The 22,447-nt window shown below is 50.0% G+C and overlaps 1 protein-coding gene across 1 annotated transcript; it reads left to right on the plus strand.

The window, feature by feature from the left end:
• Nucleotides 1–36: 36 nt before the first annotated feature.
• On the plus strand, nt 37–22,223 carry rfx5 (regulatory factor X, 5). Its single transcript, XM_055665477.1, is given in 11 exon segments — nt 37–81; nt 3,398–3,524; nt 6,973–7,006; nt 8,207–8,289; nt 11,162–11,299; nt 12,092–12,208; nt 14,236–14,317; nt 16,772–16,973; nt 19,681–19,772; nt 20,605–21,132; nt 21,134–22,223. Coding segments are annotated over 10 exon segments (1,737 nt in total). The 5' UTR covers nt 37–81; nt 3,398–3,405; the 3' UTR covers nt 21,476–22,223.
• The last annotated feature ends 224 nt before the right edge of the window (nt 22,224–22,447 follow it).

Consider the following 22,447-nt stretch of genomic DNA (forward strand, 5'->3'; position numbering starts at 1 on the left):
GTCGGCGCTTCCGGCGGGGGAGCGGCCAATGGGCGCGGGCCCTGGGGGCGGGACATCGGAGCGGCGGCGGAGTGGTTTGAGGTATAAATGTTGGTTTTTTAATTTTCCGCCGGAGCGATGGGGTTTGGGGGGGAAAAGTGTCGCAGTTCGGCTGAAATGTCCTCGTTCCCGTGCCCGTCGTGGTCGAGGTGGGGGTCGTGGGCTGGCGTGGGACGTGCCTGAGGGATGGGGGGGAGGTAGAGAAAGGAATGGGTTGTCAAGGGGGGAAGTGCAAGTGCAAGTGCGAGGGGGTGGGGGTGGGGGAAAAGTGGGAGGGGTGGTTGGCCGGAGGGTGGCAGGAAGGAGTGGAGTGGCCGGCTGAGGCCGAACGAAAATTGAGCGTTCCCTGTCCGCGAGAACGGAATTCACTATCAAAACATGGAGGGGGCGGGGGACACAGTTTTTTGGCGGCCACACACGCACACACACACACACACATACACATGCACGCACACACACACGCACACACACACACATGCACACGCACACACACACACACACGCACACACATGCACGCACGCACACACACCCACACACACACACACACACATGCACGCACGCACACACACACACACACACGGACACGCACGCACATGCACGCACGCGCGTGAGGCCTCGGAGGCTCAATCCAGCGTTAAATAGAAACATAGAAATTAGGTGCAGGAGTAGAGGCCATTCGGCCCTTCGAGCCTGTACCGCCATTCAATATGATCATGGCTGATCATCCAACTCAGTATCCCGCACCTGCCTTCTCACACATACCCACCTGATCACACTTAGCCACAAGGGCCACATCTAACTCCCACACATGCACGCACACAGCCAATGAACTGCCTCAACACACCCTCTGTGGCAGAGAGTTCCAGACACACACACAACACACACACACAAACACCACTCTCTGTGTGAAAAAGTTCTTCTCATCTCAGTTTTAAAGGATTTCCCCCTTATCCTTAAGCTGTGACCCCTTGTCCTGGACTTCCCTAACATCGGGAACAATCTTCCTGCAATCTAAATGCAGCTCAAAGGTACACAAAAATGCTGGAGAAACTCAGCGGGTGCAGCAGCATCTATGGAGCGAAGGAAATAGTTAACGTTTCGGGCTGAAACCCTTCTTCAGACTGCAGCTCAACTGCCTGCCTCACTGGGTTAACTAACAGCCCTGTCTTGACTGACGGCAACACCAGCGCTGCTTCTCCGCGCTGCCCATATTTCCCGCAAGCCCAGGCAGGTTAACCTGGCGGGGATGTCGCCCACCTCTCAAAACACTCTGGCCCCCCCCCACGGGTTTTCCGCCCCTGCCTGTCCGTAACGAGGAAAAACAATTGGTCATGCGGTGCTCTTGGGGGCTGCTTTAGACCAGTGATTCCCAAACTGGGGCCATGGCAAAATTACAGGGGGACCACAGAAAAATTTGGGGATTTACGGGGCAATGAAGGGGGCCACTTTTTTTCCGCTAATAATGTCGGGGGGTGGGGGGGGGCACAGAAAAATTAAAGAGCCCAAGGGGGCCATGAACTAAGAAAGGTTGGGAACCGCTGCTTTAGACAATAGGTGCAGGAGTCGGACATTCGTCCCTTCGAGCCAGCGCCCGCCATTCACTGCGATCATGGCTGATCATCCCCAATCAGCTTGGCGCAAGTGGGGCAGCATGGTGGAGCAGCGGTACTGCCTCACAGTGCCAGAGACCCGGGTTTGATCCTGACTGCCGGTGCTGTCTGTTTGGAGTTTGTACGTCTCCCCGTGCCCTGTGTGGGTTTTCTCTGAGATCCTCGGTTTCCTCCCACGCTCCAAAGGCGTAGAGGTTTGTAGGTTTAATTGGCTCGGTGTAAATGTTAAATTGTCCCTATTGTGTGTAGGATGGTGTTAACGTGCGGGGGTCGCTGGTCGGTGTGGACCTGATGGGCCGAAGGGCCCGTTTCCGCGCTGCATCCCTAAACTAAACTACAGCGTAGCCCGAAGGTCGACACAAAATGCTGGAGTAATTCAGCGGGTCAGGCAGCATCTCTGGAGAGAAGGAATGGGTGACATTTTGGGTTGAGACCCTTCTTCAGACTGATGTCAGGGGTGGGGGCGGGACAACGATAGAATGTAGTCGTAGACAGTAAGACTGTAGGCCTTTCTCACCAGGGACTAACTGTACAGAACGTTTTTCCTTCTATTATTTATTATGTAAAATAATATGTGTGTTATGATTGTGTTTATAATTTGTTTGGTTGTTTTGTTGTTCCGCGAGCATTGCCACTTTCATTTCACTGCACATCTCGTATGTGTATGTGACAAATAAACTTGACTTGACTTGACTTGACTTGGTGGGAGAACTGGGAAGGCGGAGGGGATGGAGAAAGAAAGCAAGGGCTATCTGAAGTTCGAGAAGTCAATGTTCATACCGCTGGGGTGAAAACCACCCAAGCGAAATATGAGATGCTGTTCCTAAGTGCAGCCCGTTCCCCATAGCTGAGGTCGGAAGAAAATTGGGATCTGTGGACATAGTGTTCTCTCTATAAATGGGGGGTGGGGGGACGTTTGGTTGTGTAGTGTTTTCAGAGCTGCTGGCCTTAGCGCAAGTGTGCCCTGACCCTCCGCTCCTATGCTTTGAGCGGATAGCCAAGGTGGGAGGAATATTGAGTCCGTGGAAGCTGCAGTCCCTCTCTGTACCAGGGAAAAACGTGGTTGTGCGATGCTGTTAATGCTGCTGAATTTGTCGCAAGCGCGGCCCGTCCCCCATAGCCAAGGTCGGAAGACAATTAGTGTGGCTTTATTCACGCAAAGAGTGGTAGATGTATGGAACGAGCTGCCAGAGGTTGTTGAAGAAAGGTTTCGGTCCGGGTTCAGCAGCATCTATGGAGCGAAGGAAATCGGCCCAAAACGTTGCCTATTTCCTTCGCTCCATAGATGCTGCTGCACCCGCTGAGTTTCTCCAGCATTTTTGTGTACAATCATGGCTGATCCATCTCTTCCTCCTAATCCCATTCTCCTGCCTTCTCAATTGACCCTCAGAAAAAGTTACCCCTCAGATTCCCTTTCAATCTTTTCCCCATCTTCTTATCTTAAACAGGCTAGATGCTGTCCTGTTGGGGAAGTCCTCACAGCTTAAGATTCCTTTAAAACCGAGATTACACAGAGAGTGGTGAATCTCTGGGCACAGAGACTCATGGCTATATTTAAGAGGGAGTTAGATGTGGCGTGGCCACCAGGGTAATCTGATTCAGCCATGATCATATTGAATGGCGGTGCAGGCTTGGCCTTCCTGAAATTTTTTTTTTATCTTAAACCTCTGAGACCTCGATTCCCTTATGGAGGACTCTGGAAACCAAATCTATTCCTCTCCTGATTTTAGAAACTTTTTTTCTTCCAGAGACCGCCATGGAGGAGGAAGAGGTCCACCTGCAAGAAGCAGACCGAGGAAGGCTAAGCCCATCGGACTCGGAGACCGTGGATACTGAGCCAAGCACTCTGCTGCACAAGTTAAAGAGTGGCATCAAGTAAGAAGCAGCCTGCATCCTTTTTAGCACAAACTCGCATACGTATCTATTCCCTCATCCTCAGCAGAGTAGTCAAGTCAAGTCAATTTTATTTCTATAGCACATTTAAAAACAACTCTCGTTGACCAACGTGCTTTACATCAGTGCAGGAACTAACGTGCTACTTACAGTGGTACATAGATCTAACAATACATACATAAATACACACAGCGCTCCCTCACTGCGCTGCTGAAAAAGGTCCAGCAGAGACTGCACTTCCTGAGGGTGCTCAGGAAGAATAACATCACTCAGAGACTGCTGCTGTCCTTTTATCGGTGCTCCATTGAGAGCATACTAACATACTGTGTATGCGTGTGGTACACCAGCTGCACAGCGGCTCAGAGGAAAGCGCTCCAGAGGGCCATTGACAACGCCCAGAGGGTTGTCGGCTGCCCTCTCCTTACCTTGGAGGACTTACACAGTTCCCGCTGCATCAAAAAATCCCAGAGTATCATAAAGGACATTTCCCACCCCGGACACTCCCTGTTTGAACTGTTGCCGTCAGGCAGACGGTACAGATCTACAAGGACAAGGACGAACAGACTAAAAAACAGTTTTTACCCCACTGCTATAAAAGCACTAAATGTAGCCGCCAAGGAACGCAGGGGCGATACAGACTAAGGGACTGTGGTACACTGTGAAATCGACAGAAGGATGGAGGGTTGGGTGTTTATGCGTGCTATTTTCGTGATATTTATTTTAGTTGTTTATCTTTTAATATTTTATCTTGTATGTATCGTTAGCTTTTAGAAATGTTTGAATGGTGCACTGACTGGCTGACATTTTTAAATTTCGTTGTACATGGTTCATGTTACAATGACAATAAAGAAACTATTCTATTCTATTCTATTCTATTCAGAGGAAACCCTCAAGAAACGCTTGTGAGTAGAAATAAGTTTTAAGTCTAGACTTAAAGGAGTCGATGGAGGGGGCAGTTCTGATGAGGAGAGGGATGCTGTTCCACAGTCTAGGTGCTACAACCGCAAAAGCGCGGTCGCCCCTGAGCTTATACCTGGACCGCGGGATGGTCAGTAGCCCCAAGTCGGCCGATCTGAGGGACCTGGAGGTGGAATGGTGGGTTAGCAGATTTTTGATGTTGGTGGGGGCAAGCCCGTTAATGGCATTTGTATACAAATAAGAGGAGCTTGAAGTTGATTCTGAACCGTACTGGGAGCCAGTGGAGAGAGGCCAGAATCAGGGTGATGTGGTCCCTTTTTCGGGTGCCCGTCAGAAGTCTCGCTGCGGCGTTTTGGACCAGTTGCAGGCGGGGCAGGGATGATGGGCTGATGATCAACTAACTCCTACTCTCCGAATACAGAATGCTTTCTTTCTCCTCTCCCTGAAGGGGAGAGGGAGAAGCTGATAGGATAGTGAGCTCTCTGTAAGGATTGGATCTTTGATGCACTGTTCATGTCCATAAGTGATAGGAGCAGAATTAGGCCATTCGGCCCAATCAAGTCTACTCTGCTGTTCAATTATGGTAGATCTATCTTTCCCACTTAACCCTGTTCTCCTGCCTTCTCCCCATCACCCCTCACACCCGTACTAAGCAAGAATCTATCACTGCCTTAGAAATATCCATTGCCATGGCCTGCTTTTGCACACCACAGTCTCGGGTTTGATCTCGATTACGGTTGCTGTCTGTATGGAGTTTGTATGGTCTCCTAATCTGAGGAAAGACATTCTTGCCATAGAGGGAGTACAGAGAAGGTTCACCAGACTGATTCCTGGGATGGCAGGACTTTCATATGAAGAAAGACTGGATAGACTCGGCTTGTACGCGATAGAATTTAGAAGATTGAGGGGGGATCTTATAGAAACTTACAAAATTCGTAAGGGGTTGGACAGGCTAGATGCAGGAAGATTGTTCCCGATGTTGGGGAAGTCCAGAACAAGGGGCCACACAGTTTAAGGATAAGGGGGAAATCTTTTAGGACCGAGATGAGAAAAACATTTTTCACACAGAGAGTGGTGAATCTGTGGAATTCTCTGCCACAGAAGGTAGTTGAGGCCACAGTTCATTGGCTATATTTAAGAGGGAGATAGATGTGGCCCTTGTGGCTAAAGGGATCAGGGGGTATGGAGAGAAGGCAGGTACAGGATACTGAGTTGGATGATCAGCCATGATCATATTGAATGGCGGTGCAGGCTCGAAAGGCCGAATGGCCTACTCCTGCACCTATTTTGTATGTTTCTATGTATGTTCTTCCTGAGGCCGAGTGGGTTATCTCCGGGTCCTCTGGTTTCCTCCCACATTCCAAAGATGTACCGGTTTGTAGGTTAATTGGCTTTGTATAAATGTAAATTGTCCGTAGTGCGTGGAGGATAGTGTTGTTAGTGTGCTGGGGTCGCTGGTCAGCGCGGACACGGTTGGGCCGTGCTGTCTCTAAACTAAACTAGACCAAACCTCATGCTGCGAGTAGCTCTTCAGGAGTTGCTGGTTCATATGAACTCTCACCCACTCAGTGACACCGACAATCCTCATATAATGCTTGAAAGACCAGGAGAGTCATTGGAGCTAAAAACTGGAAATTAGTATATTTATTATAACCTGCTATAGGGAGGGAGAATAAAGAGGGAAGAGACGGTAAGTTTAAGACTTTTGCCTCCATCACAGTGAGGAGGTGCCTGGTGAACTCACTGTGGTGGATGTTAATTTGTGTTTATTGTGTGTTTTGTTATTTATAATAATAATAATAATAATAATAATTTTATTTATAGAGCACTTTAAAAACAAACATAGCTGCAACAAAGTGCTGTACATCACTAATCATTGACAAAAAAGTTAATACACACCAAAAATAACAATCAAAAGAAATAGTAGGAAAAGACATGTAAAATAAAGAAACATCAAAAACACCACAAACAGAAGCAAAGCCTCAGGCATGGTCAAAAGTCAGGGAGTACAAATGCGTTTTAACACTGGATTTGAAGATGGACAGTGAGGGGGCCTGTCTGATGTGCAACGGCAGGGTGTTCCAGAGTGCCGGAGCAGCAACAGAGAAGGCTCTATCCCCTCTGAGCCTCCGACTAGACCTCGGTACCTCCAGGAGCAGCTGACCAGCTGACCTGAGGGACCGGGCAGGAGCGTATGGGTGGAGCAGCTCAGAGAGGTAAGGCGGGGCGAGCCCATTCAGAGATTTAAAAACAAATAACAGTATCTTAAAATGAACCCGAAAGTGCACCGGGAGCCAGTGTAGGGAGGCCAGAATTGGCGATATGTGCTCCCTCTTTCGAGTCCCTGTTAAAAGGCTATTATTATCATATGTATGACTGCAGGCAACAAAATTTAGTTCAGACCAAAAGGTCTGAATGACAAATAAAGGAATCTAATCTAATCCAGTGCCTAACCTGCATTGCATGATCCAAGATCCTATTTAATACCATTCTTGTCATCTATTTCTTTCAGCAAAAATGTCCAGATAAAAGTGGAAAATGTTCTGGTAAGTACTTGTTCAATATCCTACCCTAGGCCAGTTTAGTTTAGTTCAGTTCAGTTCAGTTTAGTTTAGAGTCACGTGTAACGAGGTACAGTGAAAAGCTTATTGTGGTGTGCGAATCAGTCAGCGGATAGACTATACATGATTACAATCGAGCCGTCCACAGCGCGCAGATACATGATAACGGGACCAATAGGTGCAGGAGTAGGCCAATTCGGCCCTTCGAGCCAGCACCGCCACTCACTGTGATCTTGACTGATCACCCACAATCAGTACCCCATTCCTGCCTCCTCCCCAATTTCCCCAGACTCTGCTATCTTTAAGAGCTCCATCTAAAGCCCCTGTCCCACTTAGGAAACCTGAACGGAAAACTCTGGAGACTTTGGGCCCCACCCAAAGTTTCCGTGCGGTTCCCGGAGGTTGCAGGTAGTTGCCGGAGGTTGCAGGTAGGGAGACTGACAAAAACCTCCGGGAACCGCACGGAAACCTTGGGTGGGGCGCAAAGTCTCCAGAGGTTTCCGTTCAGGTTTCCTAAGTGGGACAGGGGCATTACTCTCTTGAAAGCATCCAGAGAATTGGCCTCCATTGGTAGAGAATTCCACAGATTCACAACTCTCTGTGTGGAAAATGTTTTTCCTCATCTACGTTCTAAGTGGCTTACCCCTTATTCTTAAACTGTGTGGCCCCTGGTTCTGGACTCCCCCAACATCGGGAACATATTTCCTGCCTCTAGCATGTCCAAAACCTTAATAATCTTATGTTTCAATAAGATCCCCTCTCATTTTAAATTCCAGAATGTACAAGTTAAGCCGCTCCATTCTATCAACATATGACAGTCCCGCCATCTCGGGACCACGTTTAGTGCAAGGTAAAGTCCGATTAAAGATAGTCCGAGGGCCTCCAGTGAGATAGATAGCAGCTCAGGGTCGCTGTCTAGTTGTTGGAGGATGATTCAGTTGCCTGGGAACAGCTGCGAAGAAACCTCTCAGTTTCAGGTGCTCAGGCGAGCGGCTGGGTTAAGGCGTTAAAGAATATGGAAGTAAGGAGTTGACATCACAGTGGCGCAGTTGGTCGAGCCGCCCGCTGCCTCACAGCACCTGAGACCCAGATTCGATCCTGACCTCGGGTACTGCCTGTGCGGAGTTTGCATTTCCCCCCTGCCAGTCGTGTGGTGTTTGATTCATTTTCACACTCTGCCTGCAGCAAGAAGTCAGAGGATTTTCCGATTCTGAGAAGCTTTATTTCTACCTTCAACTTCCTTCAGGACCGAGCCATGGAGAGAAAAGGTACATAGTCGCCGTGTAGGAAACATTCGCGCGGAAACAGTCTCTGCAGCCCACCGAGTCCCCCCCCCCCCCCCCCGACCAGCGATCCCCCCACACACTAGCTCAATCTCACACTACCACTATTTCTTACTTTTATTTTACCAAAGCCAATTTTGTATTTCGGATATAGCAGGTGCTAGCTGCCACCACCTTCATTCAGTCCGGTATCTTTTTGTTTTTTTCTTATGTTGAACTGTGTTTTCTGTGGGGTTTGTTAATGTCTTTATGTGGGGGAAGAGGGTACGGTAAGGGGGATACCGTCCTTCAGTCTATTATCCTCGCCCCCCCCCCCCCCCCCAGCGGCCTACCTACTGGATTGGCGCGGCCTTTCATAGAAACATAGAAACATAGAAATTAGGTGCAGGAGTAGGCCATTCGGCCCTTCGAGCCTGCACCGCCATTCAATATGATCATGGCTGATCATCCAACTCAGTATCCCGTACCAGCCTTCTCTCCATACCCCCTGATCCCCTTAGCCACAAGGGCCACATCTAACTCCCTCTTAAATATAGCCAATGAACTGGCCTCAACTACCCTCTGTGGCAGAGAGTTCCAGAGATTCACCACTCTCTGTGTGAAAAAAGTTCCTCTCATCTCGGTTTTAAAGGATTTCCCCCTTATCCTCAAGCTGTGACCCCTTGTCCTGGACTTCCCCAACATCAGGAACAATCTTCCTGCATCTAGCCTGTCCAACCCCTTAAGAATTTTGTAAGTTTCTATAAGATCCCCTCTCAATCTTCTAAATTCTAGAGAGTATAAACCAAGTCTATCCAGTCTTTCTTCCTAAGACAGTCCTGACATCCCAGGAATCAGTCTGGTGAACCGTCTCTGCACTTCCTCTATGGCAATAATGTCCTTCCTCAGATTTGGAGACCAAAACTGTACGCAATACTCCAGGTGTGGTCTCACCAAGACCCTGTACAACTGCAGTAGAACCTTTCTGCTCCTATACTCAAATTCCTGCCGGGACCGACCAGACCTCCAGCAGCTGCAGCGGCGCAGCGTTGGAAACATCACGGGGCGGGCGATGCCTTACTGGGGGTCGCCGTTTGGAGCCCCGGAGTGCTGGGCCTGCTGCACCGACATCGCGGAGCTGTGGACCGCAGAGCAACCCATCGCGGGCAGCGCCGATCAACATCGCGGAGTCCTGTGACTCCGCCCGGCTCGGCCTGTGGACTTCGGGAGCCGCTGACTCCGGTGGGAGATAGCTGATCTGGAGGTCCGGGCCGCAGAGGATGTTTTCCGTCGGGGTTCCATCATCCCGGCGTGAGATCCTGAACATCGGACCACCCGTGGCGGCGACTGCAGGTGCTCGGGAGGCCCCGACCACGGGTGAACATGTGGGAAGATCGGCGGGGAGGCTGGCTGGACTATGGTACCTTCCTCAACTTTGGTGCCACTGTGTTGTGTTGTCGACTTCTGTGTTTGTGCTTTTTTTTATTTTAATATGTCTTATTTATTTTTTATTTATTTATTTTTATGATACTTGACTGTAAGGAAAATTCATTTTGTTGTCTCTAATATGAGATAATGACAATACATTGAATACAATGCAATACAATACAATAACCTGTAAATCCGTACATCTTTGGGGTGTGGGAGGAAACTGGAGAAAACCCACTCGGCCTCAGGAAGAACATACAAACTCCACACAGACAGCAACCGTAGTCGGGATCGAACCCGGGTCTGTGGTGCGCAGAAGCAGCAACTCCCCCTCTGTGCCAGCCCGGTGTTTTAATTCTTTTTATCCTCTGCCATGCAATTTCTACATGAGGCATATAGGTCGGCATGGTGGCGCAGCGGTAGAGTTGCTGCCTCACAGCGCCAGACACCTGGGCGTACGATCCTGGCTACGGGTTTGTACGCTCTCCCCATGACCTGCGTGGGTTTTCCGACTTAGTCCCCCTACACATCAACGGCGAGTGTGTGGAGAGGGTCAACACCTTCTGGTTTCTCGGCGTCCATATCGCTGCTGATATCTCCTGGACAGACAACACGACAACGGTCATCAAGAAGGCTCAGCAGCGGCTGCACTTCCTGAGGGTCCTCAGGAAGCACAACCTGGACTCTAACCTGCTGCTGACCTTCTACCGCTCGTCCATCGAGAGCCTGCTGACATACTGCATTACAGCATGGTATGGCAGCTGCAACATGGCAGACAGGGAGAGGCTTCAGAGGGTAACTAGGACAGCGCAGAGGATCATTGGTTGCCCTCTCCCCTCCCTGATGGATATCTACACCTCCCGCTGCCTTAGCAGGGCAAAGAAGATCATCAAAGACAGCTCCCATCCTGCGTTTGGACTGTTCGACCTGCTGCCCTCTGGAAGGCGCTATAGGTGCATCAAATCCAGGACAAATAGACTCAGAAATAGTTGCTTTCCGAAAATTATAACTACTCCTAATTCAAATTCACACATGCACTGACTTCACAGCCCAACACCCGGACTTCCATCTGTATATATGTATATAGCGCCGCAGAATTGTGCACCTATCTCCCCCCCCCCCCCCCCTTCTCCCTTCTGTTTTTGTTTTTCTGTTTCTTGTTTTTTGTACTAAATTGTATGTATGCACTGAGTACGAGCAGCTTTCAATTTCACTGTACATGTATAGTGACAATAAATGGCATATCTATATCTATATCTTTCTCTGAGTACTTCGGTTTAGTGTAGGATAGTACGGGGGGGGGACGCTGGTTGGTGCCGACTTGGTGGGCCTGTTTCCACGCTGTATCCCTAAAACCAAACTCAAGGAGGTTTGTGACCCAGTGCCGAGATTTTAAAGTATGAAAATAACTGTGTCTTTATCCTTTTCTTTCATGATTGCCATATGATAGCAGCACCAATGTCAGTGCCAGTGACCAGTACCCCACAAGCACTGCCGACCAAATGCACGCTTGCAACTGGATAAGGAACCATCTTGAGGAGCATCCAGACACCTGTCTGCCAAAGCAACATGTCTACGAATCTTACAAGTAAGTGAATGATGCATACAGGTAGGCAACAGCCACTTTAACCACCCCTCCCAGATGGACACAGAGACAGAGATGCAATACTGAGGCTCCATTAAGGCGCATTTGGAGCACTGCAAATAGATTTGGGCCCCGTATCTGAGGAGGGATGTGCTGGCTCTGGAGAGGGTCCAGAGGAGGTTCGCAAGAATGATTCCAGGATTGAGTGGATTAGCATACAATGAGCATTTGATGGCACTGGGCCTGTACTGAAGAGTGATCCCAGGAAAGAGTGGGTTAGCAGACGTTGAGCGTTTGACGGCACTGGGCCTGTGCTGGCTGGAGTTTAGAAGAATGAGGGGAGCACCTCATTGAAACGTTACCGAATAGTGAAAGGCCTGGATAGAGTGGATGTGGAGAGGATGCTTCCACTAGTGGGAGAGTCTAAGACCAGAGAGCACAGCCTCAGAATTAAAGGACGTTCCTTTAGGGAGGAGATGAGGAGGAATTTCTTTAGTTCAAGGGTGGTGAATCTGTGGGATTCTTTATTACAGAAGGCTGTGGAGGCCACGTCTGTGGATATTTTGAAGACCGAGATAGATAGATTCTTGATTGGTACGGGTGTCAGGGGTTATGGAGAGAAGGCAGGAGAATGGGGTTGAGGGAGAGAGAGAGATCAGCCATGATTGAATGGTGGAGTAGACTTGATGGGCCGAATGGCCTAATTCTGCTTCTATCGCATGATATAAACGCAAAAACTACGGTGCAGAACTTTGGATTGTAAAAGCAAATCTGTTATTTTGTCTTTGAACGCAGGCGTTACTGTGATAACCTGTCCTACCGGCTCCTGAGTGCAGCCAACTTTGGCAAAATCATGCGCGATGTCTTTCCTAACTTCAAGGCTCGACGACTGGGAGGGCGAGGCCAGTCTAAATATCCTTTTCCTTCTCCTTTGTCATCAAACGCATCATGTGTTTTTGTCGTTTCCACCGTGGATGTGCTCTTCATGTGTCGGCCCACCGAGCTGGTGACCCCCGCCCGACCCCATCGAACTCCAGGCTGTTGCTTCCAGTGAAATGGTGGCGCAGCGGTAGAGCTTAGTTTAGTTCAGGGGTACAGCGCAGAAACAGGCCCTTCGGCCCACCGAGTCCGTGCCGACCAGCGACCCCCTACACGCACACGGGACAATAATAATAATAATAATAATAATAACTTTATTTGTTAAGCACCTTAAAAACAACCAAAGCTGACCAAAGTGCTGTACAGAAAAAAGAAAACAAGCAAGACATCATAAAACAGGCAGAACAACAGAACATACAACTAACACGAGGCGCATAAATTACATACAAAAATCCAAACAATAAATTAAAAAAACATAAAACACGAGTACGAACAACGCAGCAAAACCAAGCAAATACAGTTAATACACAATTCAACACCTCACTGGTCTACAAAGGCCATGGAGAATAGTCAAGTCAAGTTTATTTGTCACATACACACACGAGATGTGCAGTGAAATGAAAGTGGCAATGCTCGCGGAACAACAAAACAACCAAACAAATTATAAACACAATCATAACACACATATTATTTTACATAATAAATAATAGAAGGAAAAACGTTCTGTACAGTTAGTCCCTGGTGAGAAAGGCGTTTACAGTCCGAATTACCTCTGGGAAGAAACTCCTTCTCAACCTCTCCGTTCTCACTGCATGGCAACGGAGGCGTTTGCCTGACCGTAGCGGCTGGAACAGTCCGTTGCAGGGGTGGAAGAGGTCTCTCATGATTTTGTTTGCTCTGGAGTTGCACCTCCTGTTGTATAGTTCCTGCAGGGGGATGAGTGAAGTTCCAATAGTGCGTTCGGCCGAACGCACTACTCTCTGCAGAGCCTTCTTGTCCTTGGCAGAGCAATTCCCGAACCAGATGGTAATGTTCCCGGACAAGATGCTTTCCACCGCCGCTGCGTAGAAGCACTGGAGGATCCTCGGAATAGATATGTCTTCAGGAGTGACTTAAAAACAGCTAGAGAAGGGGCCTGTTTAACGTGCAGAGGCAATTCATTCCACAATCTCGGAGCCGACACAGCAAAGGCACGGTCCCCTCTGAGCTTCCGCTTAGTCTTTGGCTCAATCAGGAGCAGCTGATCATCTGACCTGAGAGAGCGGGAGGGCGAATAAGGGTGAAGAAGCTCAGATAGGTAGGACTGGGCAAGACCACTTAAGGATTTAAAAATAAATAAAAGAATTTTAAAACGAATCCTATACTGAATAGGCAGCCAGTGGAGAGAGGCCAAAAGGTGTGAAACATGATCATGCTTTTGTGTGTCAGTCAAGAGACGAACAGCTGCATTCTGTACCATCTGGAGACGGGCGATGTAGATGTACCATGTACCACGCGGCCACGGGGAGAATGCACAAACTCCGTCCCCGGAGTTGTAGCGCTGTAAGGCAACAACTCTACCACTGCGCCACCTTGCCTCACAACGCCCGAGACCCGGATGTGCTGTCTCTGCGGAGTTTGCACGTGCTGCCTGTTACCGCGCGTGTTTCCTCCCGCATCCCAAAGATATTCGGGATTTGTAGGTTGGTTGTCCTCCCTAAAGTGCCCCAAGTAGGATGGAAAAAATGGGATAACATGGGACTACCGAGGGGGTAACTTTTTCACACAAAGGGGTGGTGGGTGTATGGAACGAGCTGCCGGAGGAGGTAGTTGAGGCTGGGACTGTCCCAACGTTTAAGAAACAATTAGACAGGTACATGGATAGGACAGATTGAGAGGGATATGGACCAAACACGGGCAGGTGGGGCTAGTGTAGCTGGAGGGCCTGTTTCCACATCGTATCACTCTATGACTCTCGATCAGTGGTCCTGGTATCTGTACACCCTTCTGACGATGTAACCACAGGGTTAATGTAATCTACAATTGTACTCGTCTTGCTTATGTACTTAACTTTCTCCAACGTACTGCTATGGCGGCATAAGAAGAAAGACCGTGGTTAGTATGCCTTCTCTTCCAAGCCTGGATTTGAAACTCCCAGATCCAGTAAGTCGGATTGCAAAAGTATATCATGTTTGTATTAATCCGATGGTTATGTTTGGGGAAGATAGACAGCATCATTGTGTACATTCATAACTAAGTGACCACTTCTTGTGACTAAAGGGATCAGGGGGTATGGAGAGAAAGCAGGTACAGGATACTGAGTTGGATGATCAGCCATGATCATATTGAATGGCGGTGCTGGTGCAGGCTCGAAGGGCCGAATGGCCTACTCCTGCACCTATTTTCTATGTTTCTTTGCAAAATTGAGCCCACACCTGGAGTATTGTGTGCAGTTTTGCCCCCCTAATTTGATGAAGGACATTCTTGCTATTGACGGAGCCCAGCGTAGGTTCACCAGGTTAATTCCTGGGATGGCGGGACTGTCATATGCTGAGAGAATGGAGCGGCTGTGGGCTTGTACACTTTGGAGTTTCGAAGGATGAGAGGGGATCTCATTGAAACATATAAGATTGTTAAGGGCTTGGACACGCAAGAGGCAGGAAACATGTTCCCGATGTTGGGGGTGTCCGGAACCAAGGGCCACACACACAGTTTAAGAATAAGGAGCAAGCCATTTAGAACGGAGACGAGGAAACACTTTGTTTCACAAAGTCTGTGATGAGTCTGTGGAATTCTCTGCCTCAGAGGGCGGTGGAGGCCGGTTCTCTGGGTGCTTTCAAGAGAGATTCAATGTGATCATGGCTGATCGTCCAGTTGACCAATCAGTACCCCGTTCCTGCCTTCTCCCCATATCCCCTGACTCCACTATCTTGAAGAGCCCTATCCAGCTCTTGAAAGCATCCAGAGAACCGGCCTCCACCGCCCTCTGAGGCAGAGAATTCCACAGACTCACCACTCTGTGTGAGAAAAAGTGTTTCCTCGTCTCCGTTGTAAATGGCTTACCACTTATTCTTAAACTGTGTGTGTGGCCCCTTGTTCACGATAAACTCCAACATAAAACATCCCCACACAGCAGAATCAAAGTTTTCCCACTGTGAGGGAAGGCACCAAAGTTCAGTCAACTTCCTCTGTGCAGAAACAGGCCCTTCGGCCCACCGGGCCCGTGCCGACCAGCGATCCCCGCACACTAACACCACCCTGCACCCACTAGGGACAATCTTTACATTTACCAAGCCGATTAACTTACAAACCTGCGCGTCTTTGGAGTGTGGGAGGAAAGCGAAGATCTCGGGGAAAACTCACGGGGAGAACGTGCAAACTCGGCATAGACAGCACCCTACAGCAGGGATGGAGCCCGGCGCTGTAAGGCAGCGCTGTGCTGCCTGGATGCCATACTGAGGGCGCACAACATCACTGAGAGTCTTTCACTGTCAGAGATGCCGTGTGATGCGAGTCCAAATGGGGCCGGAGAGATTGATGGAGATAGAGGGGGGGGCAGAACGTACCTGGATTGAGGCTGGACAGACGTTGGTCAACGGCAAGATGGTACAGAGAGGGAGATGGAGGCACAACACAAGAGGAAGTGTGAGAGAGAGAGAGACAGAGAGAGGAGGGAGGGAGGGAGGGAGGCCCAGGACACACTGTGAGAAGTAGACCGTGAAGTAGAGGAGCAGGCAAGCCAACTCACACACATGATTCATGCTTATGGTCTGCCTCTCTTTCTGTGTGTGTCCCTCTTTCTGTCTCTCCCTCCTCTCCCTCCCTCTCCCTCCTCTCCCTCCCTATCCCTCCTCTCCCCCTCTGCCCCCTCCCTCCCTCTCCCCCTCTCCCCGTGTGTGCCTGTGTGTGTTTTGTGTATCTGTGTGCTTGCTCTGTCTTTCTCTCTGTCTGCATATTTCTCCCTCTCTCTTTCTGATTCATTCTTTCTCTCTCCCTCCACCTCTCTCTTTCTGCCTTTCTCCATCTCTCTCTGTATGTCTGTATCTCTCTCTTTCCACCTGCCTCCATCTCTGTATGTCTGTATCTGTGTCTCTTTCTACCCGGCTTTGTCTCTCTCTCTCTCTCTCTCTATCTCTTTCTCTCTCTCTCTCTCTCTCTTCTCTCTCTCGCTGTCTCTCTCTGTCTCTCTCTCTCTCTCTCTCTCTCTCTCTCTCTCTCTCTCTCTCTCTCTCTCTCTCTCTCTCTGTCTTTCTCTGTCTCTCTCTGTCTCTCTCTCTCTCTCTCTCTCTCTCTCGCTCTCTCTCTCTCTCTCTCTCTCTCTCTCTCTCTCTCTCTCTCTCTCTCTCTCTCTCTCTCTCTCTCTCTCTCTCTCTCTCTCTCTCTCTCTCTCTCTCTCTCTCTGTCTCTCTCTCTCTCTCTCTCTCTCTCTCTCTCTCTCTCTCTCTCTCTCTCTCTCTCTCTCTCTCTCTCTCTCTCTCTCTCTCTCTCTCTCTCTCTCTCTCTCTCTCTCTCTCTCTGTCTCTTCTCTCTCTCTCTCTCTCTCTCTCCCTCCCTCTCTCTCTCTCTCTCTCTCCCTCCCTCCCTCCTCCCTCCCTCCCTCCCCCCGCTCCCCGTCAGTCCGAGTTGAAGGAAGGCGACAAGTCGCAGCAGAACGAGACGCTGATGACTGCGGCCATCAGCCTGATCTGCGAGTGGGCGCAGCGGGTGCTGATGAGGCAGTTTGACACGGTGATAGACCTGGCCCGCTTCCTGGTGATGGAACACCTCATCAGCCCCAGAACCAAGAACGCCACGATGGTGATGGAGGAGCTGATGACCGGTGAGTGACCTGGGTGGACCGCCCGCCGGGAGGGGGGGGGGGTGTTATGATGAACAAAGGGGGGCCTGGCGCGGACACTGTAATTTTGTCAGTGCCCTTTATGGGCCACTATTTGCATACCTTGGGAATGTCACAAAGTATTCCTTCCTTCCTTCCTTCCCTCCTTCCCTCCTTCTGTCTACTGCAGTTGTACAGGGTCTTGGTGAGACCACACCTGGAGTATTGCGTACAGTTTTGGTCTCCAATCTGAGGAAGGACATTATTGCCATAGAGGGAGTACAGAGAAGGTTCCCAGACTGATTCCTGGATGTCAGGACTGTCTTATGAAGAAAGACTGGATAGACTTGGTTTATACTCTCTAGAATTTAGAAGATTGAGAGGGGATCTTATAGAAACGTACAAAATTCTTAAGGGGTTGGACAGGCTAGATGCAGGAAGATTGTTCCCGATGTTAGGGAAGTCCAGGACAAGGGGTCACAGCTTAAGGATAAAGGGGAAATCCTTTAAAACCGAGATGAGAAGAACTTTTTTCACGCAGAGAGTGGTGAATCTCTGGAACTCTCTGCCACAGAGGGTAGTTGAGGCCACTTCATTGGCTATATTTAAGAGGGAGTTAGATGTGGCTCTTGTGGCTAAGGGGATCAGGGGGTATGGAGAGAAGGCAGGTACGGGATACTAAGTTGGATGATCAGCCATGATCATATTGAATGGCGGTGCAGGCTCGAAGGGCCGAATGGCCTACTCCTGCCCCTAATTTCTATGTTTCTATGTTTTCCTCCTTCCCTCCTTACCCTCCTTCCCTCCTTCCCTCCTTCCCTCCCTCCCTCCCTCTGATTTCCACAGACTCACCACTCTCCGTGAGGAAAAAGTGTTTCCTCGTCTCCGTTCTAAATGGCTTACTCCTTATTCTTAAACTGTGTGTGTGTGTGTGGCCCCTGGTTCTGGACTCCCCCAACATCGGGAACATGTTTTTAAGAAGGAACTGCAGATGCTGGAGAATCGAAGGTTACACAAAAAAGCTGGAGAAACTCAGCGGGTGCAGCAGCATCTATGGAGCGAAGGAATCCTTCGCTCCATAGATGCTGCTGCACCCGCTGAGTTTCTCCAGCTTTTTTGTGTAACCATCGGGAACATGTTTCCTGCCTCTAGTGTGTACAAACCCTTATTAGTCTTACATGTTTCAATAAGATCGCCTATCATCCTTCTAAACTCCAGAAATCCCCTTCCATGGGTTTTCAATGGTTTATACGGAGAAAAAATCAATGGTTGGTTTGGGCTGCGAGGGCCAAAGGGCCTATTCCCATGCTGTGTATCTAAACTAAACAAAAACTTACCCCTTTCTGCATCTGAGCCACAATGGTAAATCATTTATTTTCACTTCCTTAGAATATCCAACGTTCTTCAGAGCCAGTTAAGTAATTATCAGCAAAATATGTGGCAGAAAATAAATCTGAGAAAACCCACGCGGTCCCCGGGAGAGTGTACAAACTGTGTGCAGGCAGCACCCGAGGTTGGGATCGAACCCACGTCTCTGGCACTGTGAGGCAGCAACTCCACTGCTGCGCCACTGTGCAACCTGGATGGAGTGGATGTGGAGAGGATGTTTCCACTAGTGGGAGAGTCTAGGACCAGAGGGCACAGCTTCAGAATACAAGGACGTACCTTCAGACAGAAGATGAGGAGGAATCTCCTCAGTCAGAGGGTGGAATTCTTTGCCACTTCATTGGGTATTTTTGCCCGCTGGTCCTGGACTCTTCTATCAGTGGAAGCATCCTCTCCATCCAGGCACAGCGGTAGAGTTGCTGCCTTACAGCGCCAGAGTCTCAGGTTCGATCCTGACTACAGGTGCTGTCCTTTCAGGTGCTGTCCTTGAATGCATTTCGTTGTCTCTGTACTGTACACTGACAATGACAATTAAAATTGAATCTGAATCTGAATCTGAATCTGTCCATGCAGATAGTTTAAACATAGAAACATAGAAATTAGGTGCAGGAGGAGGCCATTCGGCCCTTCGAGCCTGCACCGCCATTCAATATGATCATGGCTGATCATCCAACTCAGTATCCCGTACCTGCCTTCTCTCCATACCCTCTGATCCCCTTGGCCACAAGGGCCACATCTAACTCCCTCTTAAATATAGCCAATGAACTGTGGCCTCAACTACCCTCTGTGGCAGAGAATTCCAGAGATTCACCACTCTCTGTGTGAAAAAAGTTCTCCTCATCTCGGTTTTAAAGGATTTCCCCCTTATCCTTAAGCTGTGACCCCTTGTCCTGGACTTCCCCAACATCGGGAACAATCTTCCTGCATCTAGCCTGTCCAACCCCTTAAGAATTTTGTGAGTTTCAATAAGATCCCCTCTCAATCTCCTAAATTCTAGAGAGTATAAACCAAGTCTATCCAGTCTTTCTTCATAAGACAGTCCTGACATCCCAGGAATCAATCTTCCTGCATCTAGGAAGGCGGAGATTGACAGATACTTGATTAGTAAGAGTTACGGGGAGAAGGCAGGAGAATGGGGTTGAGTGGGGGAGATAGATCGGCCATGATTGAATGGAAGCGTGGACTTGATGGGCCGAATGTCCACTCCTGTGACTCACAATGGAAAGACGCCTTCACACTTCCTAACACGAAAGAAATGTTAACAAACCCCATTTGGTTTTTTAAAGAAGTCCTACTTCATCTCCGCCCTTTGCTTAACCCGCAGAAAACATGCTGAAAGGGGAGAAAGACCCAAAGCATCGACAGCAGTCCAAGAACGCGGGGAAGAACGTTGAGGAGAGGACGCAAGACTCGCAGGTGAGTGCGAAACGTTGCTGGGCATTCAGTGCCATTCCTGCCTCGACTAATTGTCTTGCCTAATTTGAGGAAGGACATCCTTGTGATTGAGGCAGTGCAGCGTAGGTTCACGAGATTGATCCCTGGGGATGGCGGGACTGTCATATGAGGAAAGATTGAAAAGACTAGGCTTGTATTCACTGGAGTTTAGAAGGATGAGGGGGATCTTATAGAAACTTATAAAAGGACTGGACAAGCTAGGGGCAGGAAAAATGTTCCCAATGTTGGGTGAGTCCAGAACCAGGATCCACACACAGTCTTAAAATATTGTGTACAGTTTTGGTCTCCTAATTTGAGCTTGGACATCCTTGTGATTGAGGCAGTGCAGGGTAGGTTCACGAGATTGATCCCTGGGATGGCGGGACTGTCATATGAGGAAAGATTGAAAAGACTAGGCTTGTTTTAGAAACAGAAATTAGGTGCAGGAGGAGGCCATTCGGCCCTTTGAGCCAGCACCGCCATTCATTGCGATCATGGCTGATCGTCCCCAATCAGTACCCCGTTCCTGCCTTCTCCCCCTATCCCCTGACTCCGCTATCTTTAAGAGCCCTATCTTGCTCTCTCTTGAAAGTATCCAGAGAACCGGCTTCCACCGCCCTCTGAGGCAGAGAATTCCACAGACTCGCAACTCTCTGTGAGAAAAAGTGTTTCGTGGTCTCCGTTCTAAATGGCCGACCCCTTATTCTTAAACTGTGTGTGTGGGTTCTGGAAACGTTGGGATAAGCCCTGGTTCTGGAAGCATTCTTAAAGTTCCTTCTTGCACAAACAGAAAATGTTTTCCTTTTGTTTTCAGACGGAGACGTTGAAAGGGACGGTGCCGCGCTCCCCGAGCGGGAAAGACGTGTCGCCATCAGCCGTGCGAGTGAAGCAGCCCACCGTGGTCGATGTTGACAGCGTGATAAACCGCTTCGCCCCCATCCGGCCCAAGGCGCTGGCCAAGAAGCTGGTGGCCATCTCTGCCGCCGGTGTGATCGCCCGCTCGGCCTTGCCCCTCACGTTGGGCACCATCCCCCTGTCCCCGGGGCCCGGCGGAGGCACGGGCATGGTGCCGCTGCTGAAGAAGGTCACCGTCATCCTGCCGAGCGTGTCGGCCAGCCCGGTGAGGCTGCCGGCTCCGCCCGCCGAGGTGCCGCCTCCCTCCGCCATCGCCGCGGGGCCGAAGGACGTCAAGCTCCCGCCCGGACAGCCGCCGCGCAAACGGCACGCCTGCCGCCCGCTGCTGCTGCCGCCGCTCGGCGCTGAGCATCTCTCCAAGAAGAGGAGGGGGAGGCCGCGGAAGGCCTCGCCGCACACGGGCGGAGCGGGCAAGAGCGGGGTGGCACCCCCCCAGCAGGCAACAGGCCCCGGCCGCCATCTTGCCGCCGGATATCGCCCCGGCCCCACGGCTGCCGCCAGCAGGAACGGTCGCCGCCGCCGCTGCCCCGGCACCTCAGGCAGGAGCCCGTGTCCTTCCCCCTCCCCCTCCCCCTCCTCCCGTCCCCCCCTCGCTCGGCCAGCCCAGGACTAACACCGGGGCTGCCGGCTCGGCGGTCCGCAAGTCCTCGGTGATCAGGTCGCTGCCCGGCCTGGCAGCGCGGGACTCAAAGTACAGGGTCGCCAGCGCACAGGACCCCCGCCAACCGCAGACCACGGCACCTCGGCCCACTTCATCCGGGCTGCCTTAAGGGTTTTGCAAACCCTAAGGACCGGCTGAGCAAGCTGAGCATTGAGGGAGAGGGAGGGAGAGACAGACAGACAGTTAGACAGACAGAGAGACGGACACCCAGAGTGAGAAAGACTGACAGAGAGAGACAGACGGACAGAAAGAGGCGGACAGAGAGAAAGATGGAGAGAGAGTGAGAGCGAGGTAGAGAGAGAGATAGACAGACGGAGAAAGACGGAGAGAGAGAGAGACAGACGGAGAGAGACAGACGGGGAGAGACAGACAGGGAGAGAGACAGACGGAGAGACAGACGGGGAGGGACAGACGGAGAGAGAGAGTGAGAGCGATAAACATAGACAGAGAGAGAGACACACTGATGGAGAGAGACAGACACTGAGACGGACAGAGAGAGTGAGAGACACACAGACAGAGACAGAGAGACAGTGAGAGAAAGAGACACACAGAGAGACAGAGAGACAGAGACAGACAGAGGGAGAGAGAGTTGGCGACGTCCAACACATACAGCCAGCCGTCTGGTGATATCGCATCCTGCAGTCCAAAAACATTTAGTGCTGCCCGATACCAAACTCCTGCTCTGCCTCTCCCAACCACAAAGAGAAGTTCAGCTCCCCTCTCCCACCCTCCAAATCTTCGAGGGACCTGATGCTTTGAAGATCTGATGGACTTTTGTAAATGCCATCCTGTAAAACTGAACAACAGCTTTGACATATTTGTGTCTCAAAAATCTTCACCACACCCCCCCCCCCCCCCCCCCCCCCCCCCCCCACAAAAAAAAAGTTGTGTTAAATATTTTCTCCACCATTTCCAATGACTAATTTTTTAAGAAATATATATAAATATGTATATATTATTGGTTTTGTCTCAGTGAATTGAATATGCAGATGGCACAGGTCAGGGTTCAGAGCAAGCAATCTATTAGACAATAGAAACATAGAAAATAGGTGCAGGCCATTCGTTGTCTCTATACTGTACA

The sequence above is a fragment of the Leucoraja erinacea genome, unplaced genomic scaffold (genome assembly GCF_028641065.1).
Source record: "Leucoraja erinacea ecotype New England unplaced genomic scaffold, Leri_hhj_1 Leri_126S, whole genome shotgun sequence".
In the NCBI taxonomy this organism is placed as follows: Eukaryota; Metazoa; Chordata; class Chondrichthyes; order Rajiformes; family Rajidae; genus Leucoraja; species Leucoraja erinaceus.